General features: G+C 59.8%; 3 protein-coding genes across 7 annotated transcripts in view; 2 read left to right on the forward strand and 1 right to left on the reverse strand.

Annotated features, from left to right (window-relative positions):
• Positions 1–1,718: 1,718 nt before the first annotated feature.
• Positions 1,719–10,208, forward strand: MYL9 (myosin light chain 9). Its single transcript, XM_056354870.1, has 5 exons — positions 1,719–1,844; positions 2,781–2,854; positions 7,753–7,956; positions 9,128–9,289; positions 9,495–10,208. Exons 3-5 carry the CDS (start codon positions 7,773–7,775, stop codon positions 9,665–9,667), a joined length of 519 nt encoding a protein of 172 aa, XP_056210845.1. The 5' UTR covers positions 1,719–1,844; positions 2,781–2,854; positions 7,753–7,772; the 3' UTR covers positions 9,668–10,208.
• Positions 10,209–12,935: 2,727 nt separating this feature from the next.
• Positions 12,936–18,005, forward strand: TGIF2 (TGFB induced factor homeobox 2). Of its 2 annotated transcripts, none has more exons than XM_056354797.1 (3): positions 12,936–13,985; positions 14,871–15,109; positions 17,339–18,005. In XM_056354797.1, exons 1-3 carry the CDS (start codon positions 13,952–13,954, stop codon positions 17,921–17,923), a joined length of 858 nt encoding a protein of 285 aa, XP_056210772.1. In that variant the 5' UTR covers positions 12,936–13,951; the 3' UTR covers positions 17,924–18,005. The 2 variants fall into 2 exon arrangements, with proteins under 2 accessions (XP_056210772.1, XP_056210773.1); XM_056354798.1 differs by lacking the exon at positions 12,936–13,985 and adding an exon at positions 14,002–14,140.
• A 5,136-nt stretch (positions 18,006–23,141) lies between these two features.
• The window catches only part of DLGAP4 (DLG associated protein 4), a 157,577-nt gene continuing 154,529 nt past the window's right edge, over positions 23,142–26,189 (reverse strand). For all 4 annotated transcript variants that reach the window (XM_056353304.1, XM_056353305.1, XM_056353306.1 and 1 more), the window contains one exon: positions 23,142–25,584. In XM_056353304.1, the coding sequence (XP_056209279.1) occupies positions 25,369–25,584 (216 nt within the window). In that variant the 3' untranslated portion in view covers positions 23,142–25,368. The remainder of the gene's footprint in view (positions 25,585–26,189) is intronic.

Raw genomic sequence — 26,189 nt, forward strand, 5'->3', positions numbered from 1 at the left:
GAAATGGGGCTCAGTGAGGGGGGGTCCTGCCTCCTGTCAGGCTCCTGGGGACCACTTGGGCACAGCTGAGGCCGGGTCTTTCCTCCAGCACAGAAAAACCTGGGACCAGCCATGGGGTGGCAGCTTGAGCTGTCTGATTCCTGGGATTTGTTCTCTTTTTCTTTTTTTTTTTTTTTCTCTTTCGCTATATTTTAGCTAAAAAGTTGAACCTTCTTGGGACCCTGTGGCCAGATCACAGGCATGGCAAAAGTTCTGCACTCTCCCTGGGTCGCCTCTGCCCTGGCATGGCACTCAGCAGCATTTCCAAACCCATCTCTGCATTTCACCGCCTCCTGATTCCTCCCTCAGCACAGCCTGTCCTTTGGAGGGGAAACAGGCAGGGCACCTGCCACCAATGACCTCTGTGGCTCCCCTGCTCCCCAAAGCAGGCGGTGCCCTGGCAGATTTCATCCAAGCAGCACAGGGGCATGGTTAGGGTGCCCCCAAGTCTGGCAGGTTGTTGGCAGAGCAGGTCACTGGTCTTCTGAACCAGCAGGAACAAAATCCATTCCCTGGGCAGGGTCTGGCTGGGCTGCTGGAGGGCATGGCCATTGCTTCTGCATCAGTGATGAAACAGGTGGGATTTTTGGCTTTTTAATTGTCTGTAGTGATGGCCCACAGGAGAATGGCAGCTGAAGATCGATTTGTGTCACTGCTCATTTCTGCTCTTCGCTGGTGTCACTGTGAGTGCAGCCTGTGTGCTCCATGCCATTCCGTTGGTGCGGCTCTGCTATGCTGGGAAGTGCCCAGGCGTGACGGCAGGGTATGGTCCTTGTCCTCGAGCTCCCGCCTCTCTATGGGCAGCGACAGAGCTGCTGGCAGTGCCTGGGCAAAGCAGCCCTGCTCCAGCTGCCCGCTCCAGGGTTGGGTGAATCCCTCTCAGAAATGCTCCCTCTTCCACTTGCCTGCTCCTCGGCAGGCTGAATTCCAGCCCCGGTGTCGTGGGGCCCTGCAAATCAACGCGAAATCACCCCTAGGGTGATGCTGGGGGGGGCATCACCCTCCCAAAGGGGAGACCCCAGGATCGGGCACTCCTCTTGGTGACTGCAGGACCAGGCTGGGGCACGGGGCTGCTGATGGAAAGCACAAGTGAGCAAGACCTGCCGCCCTGCAGGGCGCCCTGGGCCCCGACGCTGCCCTGCCTCAGGTGAAGGGTGGGAGCTCCGCATTCCTCTGGGCTCCAGCCCCGGCGTGGGAGTCGGGCAGGCCCCCAGCTGTTCTCCCGTCCAGGCCGCTCTGCAGAGCACCCTCGAGGGGCTGTGCAGCGGGTCCTTCTGCAGGCCTGCCGCCCGGGGCCGGCAGGGCTCGGCACTGACTGGCCACCGGCCCCTTGGCAGCTTGGTCCCGCTGGGCCATTCCGGGACCCTCCAGGCCGCCTCGGCGCAGCCTTCGGATGCCCCAGGCCCCCCCTCCCCGTACCCACCCTGACGGGCCAAGGGGCTGCAGGCCTGGCTGGTGGCCACGGGGGCGCCCGCGGTTCCGCGGAGCACGGCACCCCCGTGCCAGCGGGCCGGGGGGCGCAGGGGCGCGCTGGTCCGCAGCCGCCGGCGCCACCCCGAGCTGCGAGTCCCCCCGCGGGCAGGCGGACACGCGTGGGCCGCTCCCGCCGTCCTTTCGTCTATATTAGGCCGGGAGCGCCGACCCGCCGCCCCGGCCCCGCCGCATTCTTCTGCCTTGTATGGGCCGCGTCGGGCCGTGCCGCGCCGGGCCGGGGCGGGCGGTACCGCCCCGGGGCCCCGCTGCCCGCCCCGAGCGCCGCGCCCCGGCAGAGCAGCGCCGGCCGCCCGCAGCTCCCGCCGGTGCAGGTGAGACGGCTCCGCCGGGCGGGACGGGACGGGGGCCGGGCGGCACTGGGGAGCGGGGCAGCAGGGATGGATGGAGCCGGGGCTGCCCCGGTGGGATGAGGCCGGGAGCAGCGCGGAGGGGAAGCGGCAGGACGGGAGCGGGCGCCTGCCCTGCGGAGCGCCGGGAGGGGAAAGCAGCCCCGGGTGCCCCACCGCTGCGGTGCTGGAGCTGGTGCCGGGGCCAGCCCGGGGCAGCGGGTGCCGCAGCGGTAGAAGCAGCCCCGGTGCGCCCCTGCGAGGGACCCCTCTACACGGGCAGCGCTCCCCCCGGGGGCCGGCAGGGATGTCCCATGCGCGAGAAAGGCCGAGGAACGATCGGTCTTGAGCAAAGCTCTCGGTAACTGTCTGCAACGACTTGGAGCTGGGACATCCCTCCTGGCTTCCCCAGCTCGCCGTGCTGCAAGAGCAGATCCTGCCACCCATGGCTTCACCCACCACCCAGTCTGTGAGAGCTGTTCCTGCCTGGAACAGCTGTTTTTCCTGCAAGTCTTGTTGCTGATGGTCAGAGCCAAGATCCAGATGCATATGTGATGCTCTAGGGACCTCCCCAGTGACCCGTGAGAAGCTTCAGGCAATAAACTTGTAAGGCAGAAAAAGCTTTATTTAGCTCATTTCCCTCAGTCTTAAGCACAGAGATACATTGTGTTCTATTTAGCCTTGTCCATGAAAACTTGAGATTCTCTTGGCTTCCCTTCCTGCATACCCTTTTGGTACCAAACACTACAACTGTGATAAAAGCCAGGGAGACTCTAAAACATGGATGCGTAGGAGAAAGCAGCGGCCGAAGCAGCATTCTTTGGAGCAGAACATCCCCAAGCATCAACAACCACTGCAGCTGACCAAAGATGGTTGGGTTTCTTCAGTCACTTGAAATTTTTTCCCTCTTTTCACTGGCAGGCTGCCTGCGGCTGTAGGAGGAGTTTGTGGTCACCTCCCCCTCTGAGGCTCTGCCACCAGATTCCCCCACTGAGGTGAGTCCCTGACTTCTCCTGTGAAAGTGTCAAACCCCGTCCAGGGCATGTTATGCTGGTAGCCTGAGGCCATGAAGACCTTCGCCCCATGGCCTCCCCAGGCATCAGAAGGGTGCTGGACACTGGGTCTTTTGCATGGTGATGGTGTTTGTGCATGCCTTCTCAGGGTGGCCCCAGAAGATGTGCTTTAGGAGGGTTTGTATGTGCCACATGGGCACAGTGAGGTCCTTGTTGCCTAAACTTGGTGGGATGGAGCTAGCCCAGAAACCGTCTGCCAAACCTGCAGTCAAGCCCCACAGCCATGTATGGGCCTGGCCAGGTCTGCAGTGTGTGGTGGGAGCTGGGGGAGGGCTGCAATGAACTTTCCCTCCTGGCGCTCGCTGCACACTTAGCTCTGGCTCTCTGATGCTGCCCAGCTCCTTCCAGTCTCTACATGAAACCTGCTTGCTGGCTGGTGAGCAGGAGCTGGTGTCCCTCTCCACCTGTGCTGGAGGCTGCAGGGCAGCCCCATGCAGTGCCGCAGCCTTGTCAGTGCTTTTAGAGGTGGCTCCTGCAGCTGCACAGCCAGCTTTCGAGGAGCAACCCCTTGGGAAACCCTGAGCCGTGTATCATGGGTGATGGCAGCTTCTGAATACATGGGAACACCCTGGGACAGGCTGCTGCTGCTGCAAGGGCAGCTGTCCCATCCCCTCCATGCCCGGGCACCCCTCCTGCATGCCAGCCAGACCTGCTATGAGCCAGTCCAGCCCGCTGGGCCAGCAGCGGCTCGCTGCTGGGATAGTGAGCTGGAGCAGCGCAGGAGATGCTGAGTAGGGAAGGGTGGAAGCGGGCAGAAGGGAGGAGGATGGGGATGGGACAGGGCCTGGCTGCCCCAGTAGCACACAATGTCCCTTTGGCTTATCCCACCCTCCCTAGCATGGCCAGGAAGCAGCACCGGGATTGGGTTGTTCCTTTGGTTTTTACCAAGGAGGAAACACGTGGCAGTTCCCAGCCCCATGGCCCCTTGTGTCTGACTCAGGTGGGGTTTCACCCCAGTGCCGAGCTCCTCAGCTCTGCTGTCAGAGGTCAGTGGCTGGAGCAGTGCTGGGATGGGGCTTTCAGCCTGGGATGGCAGGAACAGGACTAGTCTCCATACGTTTTTTGTTTTTTGTTTTGTTTTTGTTTGTTTTTTTTTTCCTTGCGGAGTAGGAGGTCGGGGGGGTTGGTGGCTACACCAACTGGCTTGGCCAAATCTACCCCAGCATGCAGGGCATCATGACCTGATCTGGGCATCCGGGGAATGCAGCCAGCAAGCCCTTGTGCAGAGCACGGGTTGCCCCTGCTGAACCAGGCCTTGCTGCAAATCACTTCTGTCACACGCAAGAGGCACCTTTCCCCACACTGACCCAAAAAAAAAGTCTCTTCCCAAGTCCCAGCCAGCCCAAAGAGGACTACTAACAGCAGAAATAGGATGATTAGGAGATGACCAGGTCGAGCTGGAACTTGGGACCAAGCATCTCTCAAGGGCATATTTTTGGATCAAACAGCAAAACCATGTGCTGTCAAAATCATGCTTAATCCCCCTAACAAGAACCATCTCTCTGGAGAGGGTGCCAAGCTGCGCTTCTGCTGCTGGTCACAGCTGGGGCAGGGTAAATATTTGGATAATATTAATTCATGTGGTGGGAGCAAAACTCCTGCTAATTTCTCTAGTCTTTTGCTAATAATTCTGTGTGTTTTGAAAGCTGAGCCCTGTGCCGGCTGGCTCAGACCTGGCACAGCAAAGCTGTGGCATTCTGCTGAGTTTCCCCAAGCCGCTGCCTGGGGCGGTTATGGGCCAGGAGGTGGCTGTCCTGCCGCAGGGAGCGCAGCAGTGCTGGAGGGAGCAGCGGGCAAGAAGTGGGCTGTGGGGGTCGAGATCTGCCCACCCCACCGCAGGCATGGCAGGGCTTTCCAGTCCTGCTGCTCTCCTCAGCTGGCTGGTGATAAACACCTTTCCTGGTGGGCACGGGGAAAGAACTGAGCATCTGGGGGATGACGGGGTCACTGCTGTCTGGCACCAGGTGTGGCCAGGTCAGCTTGGGGCAGCTCAAAGGATGGGGCTGAGGACACTGCAGCTACAGGGGCTCATGGGGACGAGGGGGGAACTGTCTCCCAGGGGACACGGAGCATGTTCCCTGCAGATGAAGGGCACAGCTTGGGCTTGGTGGGTGCTGCCAGGCTCTGTGGTATGGAGGACTGCTCCTGCAGTAGGATGGGAGTGGGTGTCAGGGTGGGGGGAGAGTCCCCAGCCCCTTCAGAGCTTGGCTGGGCACCATGGTCCTGGGCAGCCCTGTTGGCACTGACACCGTAGTGGGAATTTGGCACTTAACATAGCCCCCAGGATGCCCTGCCAGCACAGCCCAGCTAAGGGAGCCTGGGGACTGCAGCAGGGTGGGGACCAGGCTGGTGCCTGCTCCAGCTCCTACCTCCACAGCCCCTTGAAAGAGGAACAGCAAGAGGGGAGGGAAAGAGCTGGAAAGCAGGTATGGTCTGGGGAGGGCTGGCAGGAGCTAGGTGGGTGCAGAAGGCGGCTGTTTGCTCTGCCCTACTCCATGCCAGCACTGGGGTCCCACTGGGCAGGGATGCTCCCCAAGGTCCTGTGGTTCCCCTGGGTGCATCACCATCAAGGACCCAGGTGGGAAGCAGATCCTGGAGCAGCACACACAGGTGGCCAGACCAGCCAGGCATGGCTGAAGGTGTGCAGCTTGCTGGCAGTGTTGCTTTATGCAACACAATGTGGCTCCTTAACTGCTCTGTGTCCCCTGCCAGAGAGGGCAGGAACCCAGGCAGCATGGGCACAGGGCACACAGTGTAATACTCTGCTCTTCCCCCTGAGAATTCATTCATAATCTGTTGCAGCACAATCAAAACTAGCCAGCTGCAACAAGGCTTTTACCATCCCATACCAGGTTAGCTTCAGTAAGTAGATCCCACGCCTTGCTCCAGCACAGCCACCAATCCCCCACAAGGTCTCAACGGTTCACCTACCATTCATGCTGGTTCCTCGTACTCTTCAGGCTAGTCCACCCCGCTTCTTGCCTCTGCTGTGTCCTTCTCCTTAACTCTCCTCCCTCTGCTTCTTCCAGGTGCCTCCTCATCCAGTGCTCCTCTCCCATGCCCCTTAGAGCCATTTAACTACTCAGCAGGAACCAGCCACAGCTGCACCTTATCCAGTCAGCCAACCCACCGCCCCTGAAGCCAGCCCACAGCTGTATATTATCAATTTCAATTAACCTGCCTTCATTCCTCTACAATTCCTCTACAATAATCCATCAATTTAACATTACCCCCCAGCTGCTGCCCATGCCAGGTGCTGACCCAGATGGGGATGCTGAGGCACCGGGCTGCATGTGAGGGAGAAGTGGCAGCGGTGGAAACCTGAGGGCTCCGAGCAGCATCTCCTGCTTGTGCTGACCTTGCCCCAGCCTTTCTCGAAGGGCAGTGCTGAGCCAGTCGCTGACACTGTCCCTCTGCCATGCTGGTCTCCGCTGACACCTTGCTGAGTTGTGCCTGGCAGGATTTGCCTGGGAGAGGTCTGAGCATCCTCCCCTCAGGCAACATCGGTGATTGCTGGGGGTGCTGAGGGCCGTCTACAGACCCCATTTGGGTCCTCAGCACCCATGGCACAGGGTGTCTTAAACACTGACTGCATCCCTCAGCCTGGCAGTGTGGGGATATCACCAAACCCGTGCTCTGTGGCTGTGAAGGTGCCTGGGTACCATCTCGGCGTGGGAATGGGATCTCTGCTCCAGCCCAGCTCTGTTGGGCACTCGCCAGCATGGGCTGGGGGCAGGACCCCCCCCCAGCTTTGAAAGACCAGGTTTTCCTGCCATGGCCCTGCCTCGGTGGTGTTTGGGGTCCACATGGTCCTTTTGCCATTCCTCACAGGACACAGGTTGCCCCAGCCATGTCCCCAGAGCCTGTCCATCCCACTGCTGCCCCCCTCTTTGCCCCTCCGGGCTGTTCCTTTCTCCTGCTATTCATTACCTGTAACAACAGCACCAGTCCTCAGTGCCCCACAGTCCTGGTGTTGCTTGGCTACTCTCCCCCTGCCCGCAGGGGCTCTGCAGCCCCCCCAGAGGTCCACTAGCCCTCTGTCCCCTCCACTTCAGGGCCCTTCTTGTGGGCTCCCCGGGCAGAGTGTGGAGTGCCCCGTTCCCTGGTGGGGAGGGAGGTGGTGGGTGGCCTTTGGCCCGGCGGTGGGAGGTGGGATGGATGGACGGAGGGGGAAGGGAGGCAGTGGTATGTGAGGAATGTGCCCGGAGCAGATAACCCCTTCCCGCTGGGTGCTGGGTGCTGTGCCGAGTCCACCTCTCGGGGACAGGGCTGGGGGCTGCTTTTGCACAGCGAAATGGAGGAAACCAGGGAGACCCATCACCCTGGGAGCTGGGCTGGGGAGAGCCCTGCCAGGGAGCCGGGGGGGACCACGGCTGAGCTCTGCCCAAAATGCTGAGGCAGCCATCCCCATGGCCCTTGGGACTGAGGGCAGCGGGGGGATGCTGGGTGCTGGGCTTGGCATCTCTCCCTGTGCCTGAGGTGCAAAGGGGACAGGCAGCAAGCAGGTCTGGGGGCTTGGGGGCCGAGGGTGCTGGCGGGGAGCCCTGCCTGTTGCCTGTGGGGACAGCCCTGGGGAAGGGGTGCCGGTGAGCACTGCCTGCACTTGTGACTTCCCAGGGGACTTGTTAGAGGCTGAGTCTCACCTGCCCCCACATCCAACCCCACAACTGCCTTATGTCACTGTTGCCCAACTATGGGACGGCCAGGGAAACTGAGGCACAGGAGACACAGGAGTTGTGTGTCCCTGCCTCTGCTCCAGCCCCCCAGGCCCTGCCTGCCCCCAGTCCTTCTGATGCTCCTGCCTGCTACCCTGCCCCTAGGTGCCACCCCAGCTGCCAAGATGTCCAGCAAGCGTGCCAAAGCCAAGACCACCAAGAAGCGGCCCCAGCGTGCCACCTCCAATGTCTTTGCCATGTTTGACCAGTCGCAGATCCAGGAGTTCAAGGAAGCCTTCAACATGATTGATCAGAACCGTGACGGCTTCATTGACAAGGAGGATCTGCACGACATGCTGGCTTCCCTTGGTGAGGGATCCCTACCCCCGTGCTTCGGGTGCCCCTCAGCCTCTCTTCCCACGTCACCTCCTCGGCAAGTGGGGAGAGCTGCTAGGTGACCTGGTGCTGCAGACCGGCTTTGGTGGGCTGCCATTGCGGCACAGCCCTCCTGCTTTGGGCCAGCCCGATGCCAGCTGCAAGATGGGGCTGGGGGGTGTGTGTGTGTGTCTTTGCTGGCACCAGCTGACTGTAGAGGGTGCGTCTGTGGAGGCACCCAAGGGCAGCAGCTTGGTGTGTCACTCTCACAGCTGTGCTCGCTAGAAGGGACAAGACCCGTGGGGTTGGAGAAGCTCTGCCCTAGGAGCAACCACCAGCCACAGCCACTGAGTATTTGAGTAGTCTCACCCCAGAACATCACCTGGGGTTACCCCTTGCAGGACAAAGTCCTCCTGTTGCTCTCAGCCTGGGGGACAGAAGAAGCCAGTACGTGTGCCGGTGTGATGCCTCGGCTGGTTGAGACCTGTAGGTCTGGCCATGCTTCCCACCCAGAGCCCGTTGCTCTCCTTCGATGCAAGCCGCAGCTCCCACCTCCCGCTCCCTGAGGTACTCCCACGGTGCTTCAGGAGGTCTGGCAATGATTGACCCGGCAGCCAAACCTGTTCTGGAGGTCCTGCCCGGCCCTGGGAGGGACCCCTCCTCCCCATGAGCCTCAGCTCTGGGAGCAGGGGGGCTGGGCATCGGGGGCATGTGGAGCTCCACAGAGGAGGTTAAACCGTCCCTGGTGCATCCATGGTAGGAGCAGCACTAGGGACATCAGCAGCACGAGGCTCCTGTGGGGCCATTACCGCCCCTCTCCTCGGGTGGTGCTGGGGCCAGCTGCCAGGGTAATGGGGAAAAGCCATGGGTTTAGCTCCTGGTAACCCTCAGATGAATTCCTGCATCTTCCTCGAGGCTGAGCTGGGCAGAGCTTGGTTTCAGGAGGCCTCTGGCACAGATTCAAGCATGGGGAGAGATGCCATGGGGGGAGCATGGGGTGCTGCCGAAACCCCCTTCCCTTGTGTGTGGGGTGGGTGGAGATGCACCAGCAAATTCTTCTGCAATTTAAAAAAAAACAGCCAGCTGGGTGCATGGGCTGGCCATGGGGCTGGGTGCTGTGGAGGGGAATGTGGCCCTGCACCCACACCCCCGCTGTGTCTGGCAGGGAAGAACCCCACTGACGAGTACTTGGAGGGAATGATGAGCGAGGCACCGGGACCCATCAACTTCACCATGTTCCTCACCATGTTCGGGGAGAAGCTGAATGGCACTGACCCGGAGGACGTCATCCGCAACGCCTTTGCCTGCTTCGATGAGGAGGCATCAGGTTCGGGCTCTGCCTGCACACCGCCGTGCTGCCTGCCTGGGCCCTTTGCCCCTTGGGCGTGCAGCTGGGGCGAGGGCTGGGGCCAAATCCTTGGGGATGGTCCCCCAGCAGCTCCAGAGTGGGAGAGCTGGGCAGGGCTGTCTTTGGGAGGGGCTCAGCCCTCCTGCAGTGTCCTCTGCTAAGCCACCTCCTGCCGTCCCTGCAGGCTTCATCCACGAGGACCATCTGCGTGAGCTGCTGACCACCATGGGAGACAGGTTCACCGACGAGGAGGTGGATGAGATGTACCGGGAGGCACCCATTGACAAGAAGGGCAACTTCAACTACGTGGAGTTCACCCGCATCCTGAAGCACGGAGCCAAGGACAAGGACGATTAGAGCTCAGGGCCGCTCACCCCCTCTGCCTCCTCCTGCACATGCGCCCCCTCCCCGGCCCCCCTTGCTGCCCCACAGCAGGATCCCCCCATGGGAAACACGTCCCAGGATCAGCACCCTGCATCGGGTCGTGCTTGGAGGGGAAGTGCTCCTGTCACCACACCGCTGTGTACCCATCCATCAGCCCCAGACCTCCCCTCCCATCACCTCTCCCACCCACAGGCTCACCCCACTGGGACCCCCAGCCTGGCTGTGACACCCCCCAAGCAGCCACTGGCCCCCTCAAAGCCACCACGCCACTGGTCCCTGGGGCCAGGGTGAACGTCCCCGTGAGCGCTGGCCTGCAGTGGTTTTGGCTGCCTTGAGCCTGAGCAATCCCCATCTTGGGGCCGCAGCACAGAAAGCGTCTCTGCCCTCTCCCCCCCGCACTCCCTTCATGAAAGAAACCCCACCTGGTTTCCTCCTCCCCAGCTGTTTTATGGTTTTAGAGCCTGTGATCTGAGGGATTCGGGAAGCATATAAAACCTGATGGGTGTGATATGGAGACATGCTGTGTGTGGCTCCCTCGAGGACCAGCGCTGTGCTGTGCCGTGCCACCTGCCTGCCTGGTGGCTTTGGGGGACAGGTGTGGGCACCGCATCTCCCCACCTTGCTGCCATGGCCAGCCAGGGCCCTCTCCAACAGGGCAGCCTCTTTTCAAAGCCACATTGCTCCCTAACCTGTGTAAAACCAGCTCGAGCATCATTTGCTGCCTTTGCTGATGGGACGAGTTATGATAATTACTAAATTATGAGAGACATGGAGACGTGGAAGGCTGAACATGTGCTCTCCCAGGGTCATGGCTTGTGCTCTGCAGCAACAGCCCCAAACCAGCCCACCTCCAGGCTTGCAGATGCCAAACTCCTTCCCTAATTCCTTGCTGTACCAGGGAAAAAACTGCAGTTCTCCCACTTCCAGAGCGAAGTCCCAGGCCTGAAGGCTGCTGGAGGGCGGGATGCTTTTTAAAAAGCGCCCTTCACTGGGAAGCACACCAAAGTGAGTGTCTCACAGATGCCACTTCGGGGTAGATGGGCTGAGGCTGCAGATAAACCGAGTGGAGTGGGAAAGGGCCTCCAGCCTCCCCAAAGTGTCTGCCACGTGGAGGGCATGCTGTCTTCTGGAGGCAGCTGCATCCAGGAGCAACGTTCCACCCTGCTGACCCAAAAGGATCAGCTTGTGTGACCAGCCCACGTTCTCCCAGTGTCTCCCTTGTACTGGGGAGCCCAGTGCTCCAGCAGCGGCCTCCTGGGTGCAGAGCGGAGGGGAAGGGTCCCCCCCTCCACCTGCTGTGATGCTTCTCCTGGTGCAGCCCGGACACCGCTCGCCACCTTCGCTGCAAGGGCACGTTCCTGGCTCGTGGGCAGCCCGGTGTCCCCCAGGCCCCCCGGGAAGGGCATGGGGACAACAGAGCTGCCCCTCAGGAAGGGGCAGGGGGAGATGGAGCGTGGGGCCCCAGTGCCAGAGGTGGTGAAGCAACCCGTGCCCCAGCTGGCTGCGGGCGAGCCCTGTGGCGCGGGGCTGTGGCACCAACAGTCAGACATGGGGTGTTTTCGTGGGGCTGCTTGTTTGCTGTCGGTGCCCGCTGGCATGCACTGGCCCTTACCCGCACACTGTCCATCTCCTCACCAAGCAGGCAATGATCACCTTCAAACCTTGAAACTGGCACGTAAAGCTCTGCCAGAGGTGGGTGAAGGAGCACGAGCCCCGGGCTCCCACTCCATCCCTGGGCAGTGCAGGACAGACCCAGCTAGCCTTTCCTTCCTAATTAGCACCACCACAACTACAGCCCGCGGCCATCGAGCCTTGGCTTTTGCAGAGCAAAGGCAGGCTGTGAAACCAGTAAAAAAGGCCTGTCAACACTGCTCCCAGGACCAGTCCTACTGGGGGAATCCCAGCGGGGAGTTCAGTGGTCCTGAGCAGGGAGCAGGACCCTGCTGCTGGAGAGCCAGAGCCAGGCCCACGGGCAAGGCTGTCTCCAACAGCTGGCACAGCCAACCCCAAATCCAAATTTCCATGCCAAAAATCCAGATTAAATATCAGAAGGTGGGCAAAGGGTGGAAGGGAGTCCTGCCTGGGATGGGTCAATGCCCTGGAGGCTGCCTGGAGTTTCCAGCATCCCCCTTTGGGATCTTGCTCCCTGATTGTTTTTCAAATTGCTGAAGTTTAATAGCATTATCATGTCAATGGGCCAGGCTTTGCAGGGCTGGCCGCTGGAGGACCAGCCTGGGCAAGCCCTTGGCCAGGGCAGGCAGGGAGATGGGCCATAGCCCCAGCTCCAGCCCCTCGCCCCACAGGGCTGCTGGTTCCCCAGTTCCCCATCCGCTGGGAGCTGCCTGGCTCCTGCTCCAGGCTGCTGTTTAGGCTCCCCAGATGCTGCACTCAGGCACTCGGTGGGATTTTTCCCAAGCGGCGTCCACACGACCCGGCCCTGGGCAGGCGTCTGAGCCCAGGCACCATTTCCCCGTTGTCTCCATTAGGCAGAAGACTAACACGGCCTTTCTCAAAGGGTGGGAGCTAAACGCAGACTGCTTGAGAGGCCAGTCGGGTCTGGGCACAGCAGCTGACAGAGCCGGGGTGGCAGGCAGCGGAGGTCTGTGGTGTCACCCACCCGAACAGGCTGGGCAGGACAGGACAAGCGCGCCCTGCCTGGTACCGGCCTCAGGTTGCAGGCAGGAGTGAGCCCAGTGCGAGAGGGCTGGTGGGGCAGGGGATGCACCATGCACTGCTGCAAACTTGCAGCTGACGGGATTTGCACCCAGGGCCAGCCCCACACCTTGCCTGTGGGTCACCAGCCTACAGTGCGCATTAACGGAGCAACAGCAATTTTGGATACAGTTTCACCGAGGGCATTGAAGATTGAGCAGCAACTAAACAAATGCTTTAAGGATATTTTTTTTCCTGTGTAATCCCTTATTGCACCATGCAATCTGCTTTGCACAGACCAAAAAACTATCACAAAGGAGTTTTTTTGCAGCCTTTCTCAATACCGGAACAAATAGCAATCTATTTCCCTGAAAGCAGAAAAGAGGGGTGGGTGGGGGGCTGCAGCACAGCCTGCAGAGGTGGTGGAGCCTGGAAGTGGGGGGTTGCCCCCAGGCTGGCTCCAGCACCAGGGTGCCAACAAAGACCCACTGCAGACAAGCTCTGCATGGAGGCAGATGGTGCAGGATGCGGTGACCCTTGGGGATGCTGTGTGTGCTGTGCTCAGTGCGGCACACCTGCCTGTCCTGAGCCTCTGGCAGGGCGTAAGGATGTCACCAGCCCCACCTTGCAGCAGCGCATGGAGCACCGGTGGGGAAATCCCATGGGAGCCGCATCCTGGGCCAGCAGCATGCTGGTGCAGAAACGGAGCCAGAACTCCAAAATGGTCTCCAACGCTCAGAAGGTCCCTTTGGGCTCTGCGGTTGCAGGGGGGAGGCACAGGGAGAGCAGTGGCAGCCCTGCCAGCCCCCCGGAGCCCTTGCCTGGCCTGCTAGCACCAGGCATGGCACCGGCCCCACCAGGTGCCTCTTCTGCCACCCTCTCCTGGAGCCACTTTCCAGTTTCATGGGCACGGTGACATGCTGAGCTTCCGATTTCCCACTCTGTAAGTCAAAAAGCCACCAAAGGAAGCACTGGTGGTGCCTCAGGGTGGTCTGAGGTCCCTGGGGCTGTCACCCACGGGCCTGGCCCCGCAACCAATGTCTGCCTGTTCCCTGCCCACGGCCACCAGTAACCCCCCGGTGCTCCAATACAGGATTCAGCCTTAACGCGGCTGCGGGGAAAGAGCTTGTGGGTGCCTCGGGGTGTGCCCCTGAGCGGGTGGGTGTCCCTGCATGGGTGTCCTCGTGTGGGTGCCCTTACATGGGGTGCCCCCGGGAGGGTGTCCCGATGTGGGGGTGTCCCGGTGCGAGTCCCCCAGTGTGGGTGTCCCTACATGGGTGCCCCAGTGTGGGGGTGTCCGGGGGTGGGTGCCCGGGCACAGCCCGTCCCTCCGCTGCCGCCAGGTCCCGGCGCGGGGTTCGGCGGGGCGGGGGCGCGGCCGCTCGCTGCCCGGTGCCGCGGCGGTGACAGCCGGGGGCGGGCGGGCCGGGGCCGGGGGCGGGGGGCCCGGCCGAGTTCCTGCCTCCTCGGGAACAAAGGGAACTCTGTCTCGGCATCTGTCACCGCCGCCCACCCAAAACTTTTCGCCGCGCCTCGGCCGCCCGCCCCGCCGCCGCGGGAGGGTCCCGACGCCCCCCGGCCCCGGCACCGACCCCGGCGCGGCCCATGCAAGGGCCGAGGCGGCGGCGGCGGCCCGGGGGTAAGCGCGCAGCCGGGGCGGGCGGCCAACATGGAGTCCCGGGCGGGCGGCCGGGCCGCGGGTCGGCGCGGGGGGAGCGCGGCGCCGCCGCTTTGTGCGGGCCGGGGCCGCCCCCGCGGGAAAAGTTTGCGGGAGCCGCGGGCGGGCGCGCTCGGGTGGGTTTTGTTCCCGCTCTGCGTCGTTTCCAACTTGGCCGCCGCTGCTCGGCCGCTCGGGATGTTTCGGGGCCGGTTTCTGCCGGGTGCGGGGCCGCGGGCGACTTTCCAGCGTCTCTTTCTCCTTCACCGCCCCCCCCCCCCCCCCCGCCCCCGGGGGGGGGGGGGGGGGGCGGGCTGGCCGCTTCCTCCGGCTTTGTGTCCGCGGCGCCGCGCTACCTGTTGCGGGAGGGGTGCGGCGGGCACCGTCGGGCCCCCCCCGGCCCCTGACAGCAGCGCGGCGAGGCCGCCCCCGCCTCCATCCCCGCCGCACAATGACCCCGCGTGGCTCCCTCTCCCCGAAGCAACTCTGACTTCCCAGCCCCGGCCCTTTTCTCCTGCCGAGATCATCTTTAACTACCTGCGCCCCCCCCCACCACGCTCGATGGTCCCCCCGGAACCCGCTGGCGTGCGACGGGCTCACGCGCGGGCACCCCCCGCCGCCCCCCGGGGCCCAGCGCCGAGGTGCCCTGGGGTGGGCTGTTGTCTCCGCTGGTGCCGGCGGCTTCTCCTCCCCCCGAGGGGGTGTCTCTGCCGCTGGGTGCCCCCCCCCTCCCCCCGGCCGGGCGAGGAGGGGATGAGCCGCTCCCCACGTTCGAGGTGGCGGTGGAGGGTCCCCGGCCGCCCCCCCCCCCCCCCCCCCCCCCCGGCCGGGACGCTGCCTGATGCTCTTCGCTTTCCACCTTGCCAGGCTTCAGCCAGGGGCGGTCGGCGGGCAGCTCCACCATGTCGGATAGCGACCTCGGGGAGGACGACAGCGCCACATCCCCGGACCCCTCGCAGTCCAACAAGAGGAAGAGAAGGGGCAACCTCCCCAAGGAGTCCGTCAAGATCCTCCGGGACTGGCTGTACGAGCACCGCTTCAATGCCTACCCCTCGGAGCAGGAGAAGCTCAGCCTCTCGGGGCAGACCAGCCTCTCCGTGCTGCAGGTAGGAGCCAGCCCCGGTGCGCTGGGGGCCGGCCGGGGACAGGCCCACCGAAGAGCCCAAAGGCCGCGGCAGGCCAGACCCGCTTACCGCTGAGAGGCGGCGGGAGGCACGTGGGCAGCCCCCCCGTGGGGAAGCTCCGAGCAGAACTCGGGCTGGGCAGAAGATGGAGGGACTGGGATGGGAACAAGCCGAGCTTTATCCTGTTGTTAGTCAAAGCTGCCACAGGTGGGAGGGTTTCAGGGTGGTGATGCTTTATGCTGTTCACCTGGGCACCCCCCAGCAAAGGGGCCCGGGCTGCTACCCCCCTGCAGGCAGAGCTAGGCAGGAGACCTCCATCCTAGGAGGGGCTGGGCTTTGACCCCCGGTGGGTGGCTTCCAGTAGTACGCACTGCCTGGCCCACCTGGCCCCAGTTGTATCAGCTGCGTTAAGGGGAGCCTGACCCAGCGGTGGGCCCCTGCCCCGGAGCCCCCTGGCCCTGCTCTTGGCTGCCGGCTAGTGGTGCTGCAACGGGTGCCCAGCCAGGAGCCCTGCTGAGCAGCGGGGCAGGCGGTGCTGCTTCTTCCAGCTTTGGGTGTCGGGGAGAGGCTGCCTGCCCCTTTGATCCGCATGAAGGCCAGCAGGCTCCAGGCAGGGGGACCCCTATGCACCCAGGGCCCCGTCCCCGCCCCTTCCAGCCTGGCAGGGTGGAAGATGAATGGGGGCTTCGCTCTGTTCTCCAGTTCTGGGGGCATGGCAGGGTGAGAAACAGCCCTTGCACGCAGGGAAGCAGGCAAGGGCCAGGTTTGCAGCTGAACCCCCTGAGGCTTCCTCTGCCCCTCCAGCTCCTTTCCTCGGGGCTCAGCACAGCCCTGGCCAGCGGCCGTGGCCCAGGCACCGGTGTGTAGGCAGCGGCTGTCTGGTTTCCCTCTTCCTGGCTGGCAAGGAAACCTTTATTTTAATTTTAATCCATTCCTTTAAATGCTGGCTGCGCAACCGATTTGTGTCCGGGCAGCTGCTCTGAGGGGAGGCTGGTGGTCCCAGGAGGGCTGGAGTCAGTGGTGGGGCCAGCAGTGACAGGTCTGTAGCTGTGGGAGTCTGGACTCGTCCAGAGCGGGGCTGGCACAGCGGTGCTTGCTTTGTGGGGGTCTGCCCCAGTGCTTGCAGCAGCGGGGCTGGCAGGTGCCTGGCTGCCCGTGCCCGAGCTCTCTGGGACCAAGGAGGATGTTGGTGGGCATGTGGGCTTGTGTCGAAGTGTGGCCTTGCTGTGCGCCGACTGCCCCGTGGCACCCCCGCAGCCAGCGTGTGCCTGGGGAAGAGGCGGCTGCTGTACGCCCTGGGCAGGGGGTCTCAGCCTGGTGGCATTTCCCGGGGCCAGCTGAAGGCTGTCACCGGGACTTCTGTCATCTGAGGTGACGCAGCAGGGCACTGTGGGGGCTGCTCCATCTGATGAGAAGCCTGTTGGGTCGCAGGTGTGGGACACGTAGGGCAAGGCTGGTGTGGTGTGGGGTTTGGTCCAGCAGTGCCGATCTGAGCGCTCCGGGAGCCTCTCGAGTGTGGGGCTCTGCTGCAGCCACGGGCCAGACACCCCCCAGTTGCTTATTTGTGCATCCTCCTGCCCAGCCCAGCAGCCTGGGGAGCTGCAGCCAGGCGCTGGCGGCCAGGGGTCAGGACCGCAGCAATGCCAGGTCCCCAGGATGACTGGGAAGCCACGTGTCTCCCTCACAGAAAGCTGGGAGGTGAGAAAGCAGTGCCTGCTCCGGGCAGGGCTTCCTGAACAACGGCGGTTTCCAAACCTGTGGCCTTCCACAGGGATAGGCTTTTCCTCCCTGCAGAGGGGATGCTGCTGTCACGGTGGTGCTGGGGACAGATGCTGCCCAAAGTGACGGTCCAGTGTGTGCTGGTGGCAGGGCCAAGCGATGGCCGTGTTTAAACAAAAAAGAAACCAAACAAACTCCCTAAAGCTACTGGCTCCAAGCTCGCATATCCCAGCTCCCCAGGCGGGTGATGCCATGCGGTGTCCCTGGTAGTTTGTGTGCCCGTCTGTGCCGCCTACTCCAGAGGGAGGGCTTCTCTCGGGACCCCCATGGGAAGGAGGTGCAGGGCCTGGGGTGGGGGGAAACCTGTGGTTGTGGGGGTGTGTGGGAGCTGCACATGGGGGCTTCCGCTGGCTTGGCTTTGGGCTGCTGCCCTCTTGCTGGAGCTGCGTGGCAGCCTCGGGCTGAGAGCACTGCGCCCCTCTCTCCTCCCAGATCTGCAACTGGTTCATCAACGCCAGGAGGCGGCTGCTCCCTGACATGCTGCGCAAGGACGGGAAGGACCCCAACCAGTTCACCATCTCCCGCCGAGGGGGCAAAGCTGGCGACGTGGCCCTGCCGCGGGGGGCTGCAGCCGGCTCCGGGGTGCTGGTGGTACCTCCCGTGACGGCCGCAGGGGCCTCCAAGGTGCTGTCGATGTCCGTGTGCCCGCAGGTACTGTGCCACCCTGCCCAGGCGCTGGGTAGCAACCTGACAGTGGTCAGTGCCCACAGCCCCGACTGGGAGAAGCCCCCTGGCCCCCAGCGAGCAGAGCCAGACCCTGCCCCCAAAGCGCTGCTGGGTGCCACCAGCAGCACCATGACCTTGCTGGCCCGGGCTGAGGCGGCCAGCCCCACCAGCGGACTCTTCAACACGCCGCCCCCCACGCCCCCTGAGCTCTTCGGCGATGACTTCAGCAGCTTCCAGCTGCTGGTGGAAGTGGCGCTGCAGAAGGCAGCCGAGCTGGAGTTGCAGCGGCAGGGGGGGCAGCTGCCCCTCTCGCCCCAGACTGAGCCCCTGGGAGCCTCCATCTCCAAATAACCCCCCAGGGGAGGTCCCACAGGGTGCCCTTCCCTGAGGGGTGCCCGACCTTCCCAGCCTTGTGCCACTTGTCTGTGTGCACCGCCCCCCCCCCCCCCCCCCCCCCCCCCCCGAGTAGCTTATCTCAGAAGTGGACTCCTGCCTTCCAGGGGCTCCGGTGTCTCCCTCAGCCGAGGGGGCAGAGGAAGGACAGTGCCATCCTGCCACCCTCTCGCTGGGGAGATGCCCCCTGCCTGCTGCCCTTGCTGCTGAGGATGGTGCCCCAGGTGCGCAGGAGGATGCGGCCACTGCAACCCAGCTGTTGTGACAAGACCTTTGTGGCTTCACTGACCTCTTCCTGCTGCGGCTGACGGTTACTGTGGAGCTCCCCTTGGAAAACCTGCTGACTTCTTTTTTTCTCCCCTGTAAACAACGGTCCAGCCAACACCATTTCTTCAGGGAGAGAAAGAGAAAATTTTATTTTTTTTAAATTGGTGTCTGTTTTAAGGACTACGGATGAAAGCCTTTCCTCCCAAATCTCTGATCCCTTCCCACCCCCCCACCCCCTTTTGTTTGTGGAGGGCCTTTCTGGTACCTTGTGCTGGCCAGGAGCCCTGCCTTGCCCAGGGAAGGGCAAAGGATGGATGAACTGGAAACCTGAAGTCTGTGGCATTTTTTCACATGGAAAATATGGGACCCTCCTTTTCTGCTTTAGGGTGTTACAGATGCTGCCAGTAGAAATCTCTATGGTGCTGTTTAGCAACTTTTTGTTGAAACATTTTCCCTTTAATTGTGATTTATTACAGGATTATTTTTTTTTCTTCTATAAGAATTTCCACAACTTCCCTGTGTTTCTCTTGAGTTCCTGCTGAATATGTGCACATTCTGTCCTGGAACAGAAAGCGCATTGCAGAGCCTGTGAAACGCTGACAGCAGGCTGCTGCTGGGGGTGGACGCAAAGCTGACTGTGAAATTTTGTACCCAACTTCTTTATTTTTTTATTTTTTATTTTTTTAAAAAAACAGTTGGAAAGAGGTGTGTTGTGGGCATGGGCACCTGTGTTGTTCTGCAAGTGCAGCGCTCACAGCCTGCAGACCATGGTTCCCGTAAAGCAGAGCTGTCTCATCAGCCAAGTGCTAATGATCTGCCCACTGAACACGGAGGGACCGAGTCCTGTTGCTCCCCTTCCCACCCCTCTTTGCTCTTGCTCTCCAGGGCTGAGTGTGGCTGTGCCCAGCTCTGCAGTGCTGGTGACCTCTAGTGACAAGCTGGTGTCTGCTGGGAGCTGGCTGCCCCCCAAGCCTGGCCTGGTGGTGGTTCTGGGCTGCTGGGCAACACTTGCTGTCACTGAGCGGGAGCCTGGGTGCTGCGCTGGTCCTGGACTGAGATATTGCTGTTTCACTGTAAAACGTAAGTTAAATAGCGATACGTATGCACCTATGTTATCTATCCTGAGAAACACTAATCCTAGGTAATTAGCCTGATTATTAAGTTGCATGACTAGAGATAATAACATCCACAGGACCTGGTGCTCTGCAGTGGTTAGAGCCAGCAGTGCTGGGGGAGCAGCACACTGTGGGATGATGGGGCCTGGAAGGGAAAAGCACTGACTTCTGAGAACTGGTATTGCCCCCCACCCCCTTTTCTTCAGAGAGAAGGTGACAGGGGAAGGGAGCTTCTGTGTGCTAGCAGAGGCCGTAGGAAGGCTCGCCAGCAGTGTGTCGCCCTGGCTGGGTGCCCCTGTGCAGCTCAAGGATGGCTCCGGCACTACCCAGCTGGGCAGAGGGCACCACTTTGGGTGGATGCTCATCACGCGGCTGTGAACATCCCCTTGCCTTCCTGAGCTCCATTTTATATCCAGCTTTTGCCCTCTGCCCCCTTTCCGGGGAAAGCCCTGAATTTTAGGACTCCCTCCCTTATTTCTTGGTAGTCCTTCCCCCTGTCACCCCCCTGTAGTTCTGTTTCCTTCCCCCAGGGGAGGGAGAGGCTTTCTAGTCTCCTCCCCTTAGTTTGCCCCAGTCAAACCAAAGTGGTTTCCTCCCCCAGGGCAGGAGTGGTAAAGCTGTGCCTGTGCCATGGACCAGTGGTGCTGCCCTGGGAATGGACCAGAAAGAGCGGGGAGGGCAGGGGATTATTGGAATGAAATTTACAGAGCAAAAAAACCTACTGTAAATAAATTTGTTTGTTCTTCTGTTGTCAAATAAAGGTGTTTTTTTTTAAATATGAGCTTTGTGTGAGGCTGGATTATATCATTTGTGGGTGGCGCACTTGCTCCTCCCTCACCACCAGCCCCCACCTCCTGACACTCAGCCAAAGCAGCTTAAGAGGTCTAAGGAACATTGCTGGGTGTGGAAAAAGTGGGGCCTGTGCCTGGCACAGGCCTGCACCTACCCCACCATCGTTTGGTCTGATGTTATGTGCTCACTTCCCACAGTGCTTGATCCCAGGGTCTGGGAGCCAGAAAGCATTTGGCAGCAGTAGCAGGCTGATGCATTTGTGTCTTCCTTCCTCCTGACCAGCACTGGAGAGGCATGACAGCGTCACTGCTAGCCTCTTGGCAAAGGGAAAAAAACCAATCTCCGTGGAGCTTTACTGCACACAGTTTCTTGGGTCAGGAACCCTGTGAAGTGGGCAGGGGTCCTGCAAAGCTGTTCCTGGAGTAACAGCCCCAGCCAGCCTTGCTCTGCCACGAAGGGCAGTGGCATGCAGCCAGAGGTTGCTGCACCGCATGGACACTGGCAGCACAGGTACAGCAAAGGCTAGGCTCAGGGTTGCTGTGCCTGCTCGGGGGCCTGGCCAGCCTTTTGCATGCACTAGGAGTGTGCACGCCAGTATTCTGTCTGCTAGTGTCCTCCATGCACACACTGGCTCAGGGCTGCAGTCTCTGTGGCAGCTGATGATGCTCTGCCTCTCTTGAGAGGGATACCTGCTCTCTGCTGTAGCAGGGGCTGAAGTGGGGGCTAGCGCCAATTCAAGCCCATTGCAGCCCCCTCACCCCTAGATTCCTGTGTTGTAGGGCAGCCCTGGGGGCTCTGCACCCTCCCTGGCACTGGGCAGGGGCTGTGGAAAGATGGAGGCACCCAGCCTCCAGCCAGGTTTCCCTTGTGTAGCTCCAGGGAAACCCCTGAGCAACTCTGGCAACAGGAATAGCAATAGAGCATCCCCCTCACTGCATGGGCTGCTGGTGCTTTGTGCTCGTGGTGAGGAATGTGGGCTGGAGCCAGGACTCAGCCAGGGCTGGGAGCTGCCAGACCAACTTGGGGGTGGTGGTCTGCACAACAGCAGGGGGTCATGGCCGGGTAAAACACAGTCAGCGCCTGCCTCCCCCCCTGCAGTTATACCTGCCCCTCCTGTGGCCTCAAGGGTTCCTGAGCTGCACAGAGGTGCCTTTGCCCCGGCCAGGCCCTGAGGACTCCCAGGCAGAGGCTGGACAGAACCTCAGGGACCTGTACCTCACCTCCACGGGTTCCAGCAGGGCTCAGGCACACCCTGCCACGGGCGATGAGCAGACATTTCCCACAGAAACAAGGAGAGTACAGGAAGGACAGCTGGCATTCCCACCCTCCAGCACGATGCTGAGCCTGCTTACCCAGGGTGAGACACAGCTCTGCCCCCCTCCCACCACAACGTCCCAGGGCAGCTGCTGGGACTTGGCTGACCATCACCAGGCCCTGTCCTAGCTCTCAGCCCCCTCTCTGCCCTGGGCAGGCTCAGGCACTACATCAAGTGCAGAAAAGCCTTGTTAGCATGACACTTTCATTCTTCTCATGCTGCAGCCAACACCGGCCCAAAAATACCCACATGGGAATAAGGCTTCAGGAGACCCTCCCTGGCAGCTGCATCCCCCATTGCTGGGCGAGAAGGAGTGCAGGGTGTCACACTGTGCCCCAAAACTGTGCAGGTGGATGGTGAAGTTACACATCGCAAGGGTCTGCGAGCCCCCAGGGACACATGGTCAGTGGCAGTACAAACCACCCCTGCTCCTGCTTCCTGCTGCGTGTGGGCCTCTTACCTGGGTAATGCACTTCCCTGGGCATGCACCAGCCTGGCTCCACAGTCCCCCCCCAGCTTCAATACTGCCTGGGATGCTGGACTTCAGCAAAAAGTGTGTTGAGCTGGTGTCACTGGAGTCCCGCAGTCATCTGGCACACATGGCATTCACAGGAAAATCAGAGCTGCAGAGCAGGCAGCTGTTCCTGGAGAAGCACAGGGGCCATGCAGCTGGCATGGCAGCAGCTCATGTAGCTGAGGCAGCCCCACCTGCTGCAGCCCTCGGGCCAGGCCACAAGCCCAGTGCACAGGCCTAGCGCGGGTGCCCGGGCTTCGCTTCCCCTGCGATGCCCGGGCTGTGGGGCAGGCTCAGCCCGCTGTGCCACCTGAGGAGAAGCACGGGGGCCCGAGGCGCGGGCTGGTTCGGCATGGGCGCCGCTCTCCTACTGCCCCGGGCCCAGCCGCGCGCCGAGCGTGCGGCGTGGCAGTGCCCGGCCTCCCGCAGCGGGCGGACTCCGGCCCGGCCCGGCCCTGCCACCGCGCCCTCACACCGCCCCGCGCAGCCACTTCCCCCGCAAGCACCGCCCCCTCCCCGCCCTCTTAGCGGCCATTCGCCCCCGCAGTCACATGGTCTGTTGTAACTGGCTGACAGGACCAGCCCCACCGCCTACTGGTTTACCCGGAAAGACACGGGAAGCCCGCCCCGTACGCCTTCTGGGGGCAGCCATTTTGTTGCAGCCGCCATTTTGTGGCTGGGAGCGGCCATTTTGTTAAACGTCACAGTGTCCTCTCACAGGTCGGCAGCCATTTCTTGACACCATCGTACCCACGTGCTCTGAGGTGGCCCTGTGATTGGCTGCCCCCTCCCTGTGCACCCAGGAGTCCGCAGGTATAAACATACATACATTTATATGCAATGTATGTATAGAATTATTTTTATGAAGGTGCATATAAACATGTATAAACACATAGTTTTCAGAGATATGCTCTATTTCTATACACGTGTGTAATTCATGTGTATGTATGTACATTTATGAAGCTGTGGAGTTTAACGCTATGCCGCCATGTTGCCACAGGTACAGGCCAGCTGAAGGCCAGGGAAGGCCCCGCACTGCTGTCCTGCCCCGGCAGCGGGAATCAGGACAGCAGCACCAGCGCTCGAAGGCCAGCACAGGGCCATGGCTACGCCGCCCATCACCCCACCACTGGCACCACAGCTGAGAACAAAGGGAGAGAGACTGCAGGCAGCTGTAAATTCACACTGCATTTATTAATTTTTTTTTTTTTAAACGGTAAGTCAGCCAGCTGTCCTTGCTGCTGTAAGTTCTTCTCCTCCAAGGTGGCAGGAAACAAAATGAGAGTCAGGCGGGCACAGGCACCTCTGCCACCCACCTCACTTGGCGACCCACCAGCATTGCCGTGCCACTGCAGCCCACCGAGGGGGAGAGGGATCTCAGCCCAGGGGTTGTGAGCATTTGACAACTCAGCAAAAGGGGCTGCTGCCCACAGACTGCCCGCCCAGGACAACGCAGCACTTCAGGCCAGCTCCCCAGCAGCAGCCTCAACCACTTTTGGAAGAATAAATTAAAACAAAACAAATCCTTTCCCTGCCATTTCCATTTCAATACTAAAGATCCCTACAACTGCATCTTTACAATCCTCCCCAAAACCTGACAGTGCAACCCAACAAGTCAGTGTCTCTACCCACAAACTTCAAAAACCAATGCTGAATTTCAGTTACATTATGGCTAAGCTTCGACAGGAGCCCAATTCCATGTTTGAGAGTTTATGGTAGGTGGACAGAAATCTGAGAGCACCTACGCATAGACAACACTGGACAGTATACAATGGTCACTCAGACATTCAGGATTTTGCTTTTATTTTTTGCCTTCTGGACCACCACCACCCTCGCTGAAACTTCTCTAGGATTTCTATCCCTGCCCCCATGAAAGCAGCACACAATCTCCCAAAATTCATTCAAGCAAGTGAAGGAAAAAAAAAAAAATCCCCAGCAAGATCACTCAGGATGGGGCCAAATGCTTATTTTTGAGAGGGTGGCAAAGAATTGGGCTGGTGGCGATTCTGGCTTCAAGAAGCCAGACTGAAAAGGAGACCTACAAAGGGGAAAATGGGCTAAAAAATATTTAGCAATCCTTCCTCTACCCAGAGATCAGGGAGATAAGGAAAAAAATAAGTCATCTGATTACACACAGGGTATATATTTTTACACACACTTTTACACACATCTAGATATAGTACATGTAAAAATATATGCTATACATATGCCCATTCTCACCAAGGTGCTTTTAGTACACCATCTGCACTGTGTGCATGGGCATGTATACGTGTGTATGAATTAAATGTACAGGTACTACTAAGTGTATATGTGCATATGTACACATACATACAGGCAGGCAGCCTACCACCAGCTACCTGTGCGTTCCTCTTTGTACAAAACCCAGTCCTCCCACCCTGAAATACCGTTACACTCTCCCCAGCCCTCCCCCTGCTTCCCCAGCCCACTTTGAAACAGGTCCCCCAGTGTAGCAGCTTCTTCCTCAACAAGCAATTCCAGGAAAATAATTTTGTAAAGGGAAAAGAAGGAAAAAAAAAAATATCAAAGTGAAGCATGTGTGGGTCGCACCCATAGTTGCTCTGTGGCCCTTCAACTCCCCTCCCGCACCTGGAGCAGGGTACTGTGCTCTCAGGCTCAACCAGCCAAGCACTGCCCCTTCCCCCTTTGCCAGCTTATTGCACATGTGTTTCTGGGCTGCATTTCAACACCTGTGTGTCACAGTCCACAGACCCTGTCTTCCTCTCACTTCAGTAAACCAGAGGAATACAAACACACTGCCCTGACCCTGCCCACCCATCCTCCCCCCACCCCAATATCCCCATCAAAAGGAAAAACCAAGAAAGGCTGCTTGCTAGCAGAGTGCAACAGTAGTACACACTGAATGGGTGTTCTCTTCAGGAGCTCTGTGGAAGAGAGGTTATTTCTAACACAGTAAACAAAGCCATGCAAAGGGTGGGAGAAAGGAAGCAGAAGGAAGAAAAAATAAAGGATGAGAATGAAGAACCAAACTGAGGAGGAGGAAGAACACAGCATGGCAAGTGCTCAAGGCTTCATGTTTTGTCCTCTTCTTGTAAACAAGCTAATAATTCTCATTAGATAGAACAAGTAAAAAGACTGAAGTTCCAAGTCGAGGGGCTGGAGTTTCCAGGAGTCTGTTCAGTCCATTCAGCAACACCATAGCCAAGTGAGAAAACGAGGGGTATTTTTTTCTTTTTTTTTTTTTGTTTGTTTTTTTTTTAAAATCTTCATTAAAGCTGAGAGAAAAAAGCCAACTCAGGAGCCCTTTTCAAGGATGGCTCATTGTCTCTAGACTGAATAAATCACACTAGTTTAGAGAGAACCTTTTTTTCCTTTTTAATGACTTATAAAAACCACGCGGTTCCTTCCTCTGCCCCTTTGCTCAAAGGCGGGTCTGTGCCTCAGGTACGTAGATCTCAATGCTATCTGCGCTCTCCGTGGCAGAGTTCTGCCGGACGGAGGCAGCCCGCTTGGCTGCCATAAGACGCTTGCGAGCTTCCTGGCGCTGCTTGTCTGAGTCAGAGGCTTTGTCCCGGTTCAGTTGGGATTTGGACTTTGCTGGCTTCTTTGGCACTGGAGGGGGTGGTTTCTTCTCTTCCTTTAGGGAGACAGTAAGGAAAAACCCAAACATAAAATAAAAATGCATATACAGAAGCTTTCTCTCTGATATGGCAGGGACCCTCACAGCATGAGGGACCAAGCAACAAGATTGAAGTGTCAGGTGAAAGAAGCAGAAGCAATTATTGAACAAGACTCGAAGTCAGCTTCCCCAGTTTCTAAAGATGTGCCATTTTGCATTTCCACAGTACAGAGGCCTTCCATGAAGCAGACTAATTCGCAGACTACATCTGGCCCCGCTACAGGTCAGAGCACAGCACAGGCAGTATGAAGACTGAACTTGATCTGGAACTGCAGAATTTTAATATCCCAACCCTGCCCAGAGCCATAGTTCTCCTTCCTACCCTTGTATTTAGTCAGGCAGCCGGGCCCAGGGACACAGCCCGTGCTGCATTTTCAAAAGGTTCCAGTAGGTGTTTTTTATACTACTCAAAACACCAAGAATAGTTAAAACCTATTCATACAGTACTTTTAACACTAGAGGCCTCTGTATCACTGCTTTAAGCATACACCACTGCTCACCACTCTGGCCTGTCTTCATCATAACACTTTTTCCCCTTGTACAAAATTGCTTCCACTATTACT

The sequence above is a fragment of the Falco biarmicus genome, chromosome 10 (genome assembly GCF_023638135.1).
Source record: "Falco biarmicus isolate bFalBia1 chromosome 10, bFalBia1.pri, whole genome shotgun sequence".
In the NCBI taxonomy this organism is placed as follows: domain Eukaryota; kingdom Metazoa; phylum Chordata; class Aves; order Falconiformes; family Falconidae; genus Falco; species Falco biarmicus.

Excerpts from the sequence above, each read along its gene's own strand:
- MYL9 (XM_056354870.1), top strand. The coding sequence starts at position 7,773 with ATGTCCAGCAAGCGTGCCAAAGCCAAGACCACCAAGAAGCGGCCCCAG. Across the intron at positions 7,957-9,127 it reads CGACATGCTGGCTTCCCTTG|GGAAGAACCCCACTGACGAG; the intron begins GTGAGGGATCCC and ends TGTGTCTGGCAG. Across the intron at positions 9,290-9,494 it reads CTTCGATGAGGAGGCATCAG|GCTTCATCCACGAGGACCAT; the intron begins GTTCGGGCTCTG and ends CCGTCCCTGCAG.
- TGIF2 (XM_056354797.1), top strand. The coding sequence starts at position 13,952 with ATGCAAGGGCCGAGGCGGCGGCGGCGGCCCGGGG. Across the intron at positions 13,986-14,870 it reads GCGGCGGCGGCGGCCCGGGG|GCTTCAGCCAGGGGCGGTCG; the intron begins GTAAGCGCGCAG and ends CCACCTTGCCAG. Across the intron at positions 15,110-17,338 it reads CCAGCCTCTCCGTGCTGCAG|ATCTGCAACTGGTTCATCAA; the intron begins GTAGGAGCCAGC and ends CTCTCCTCCCAG.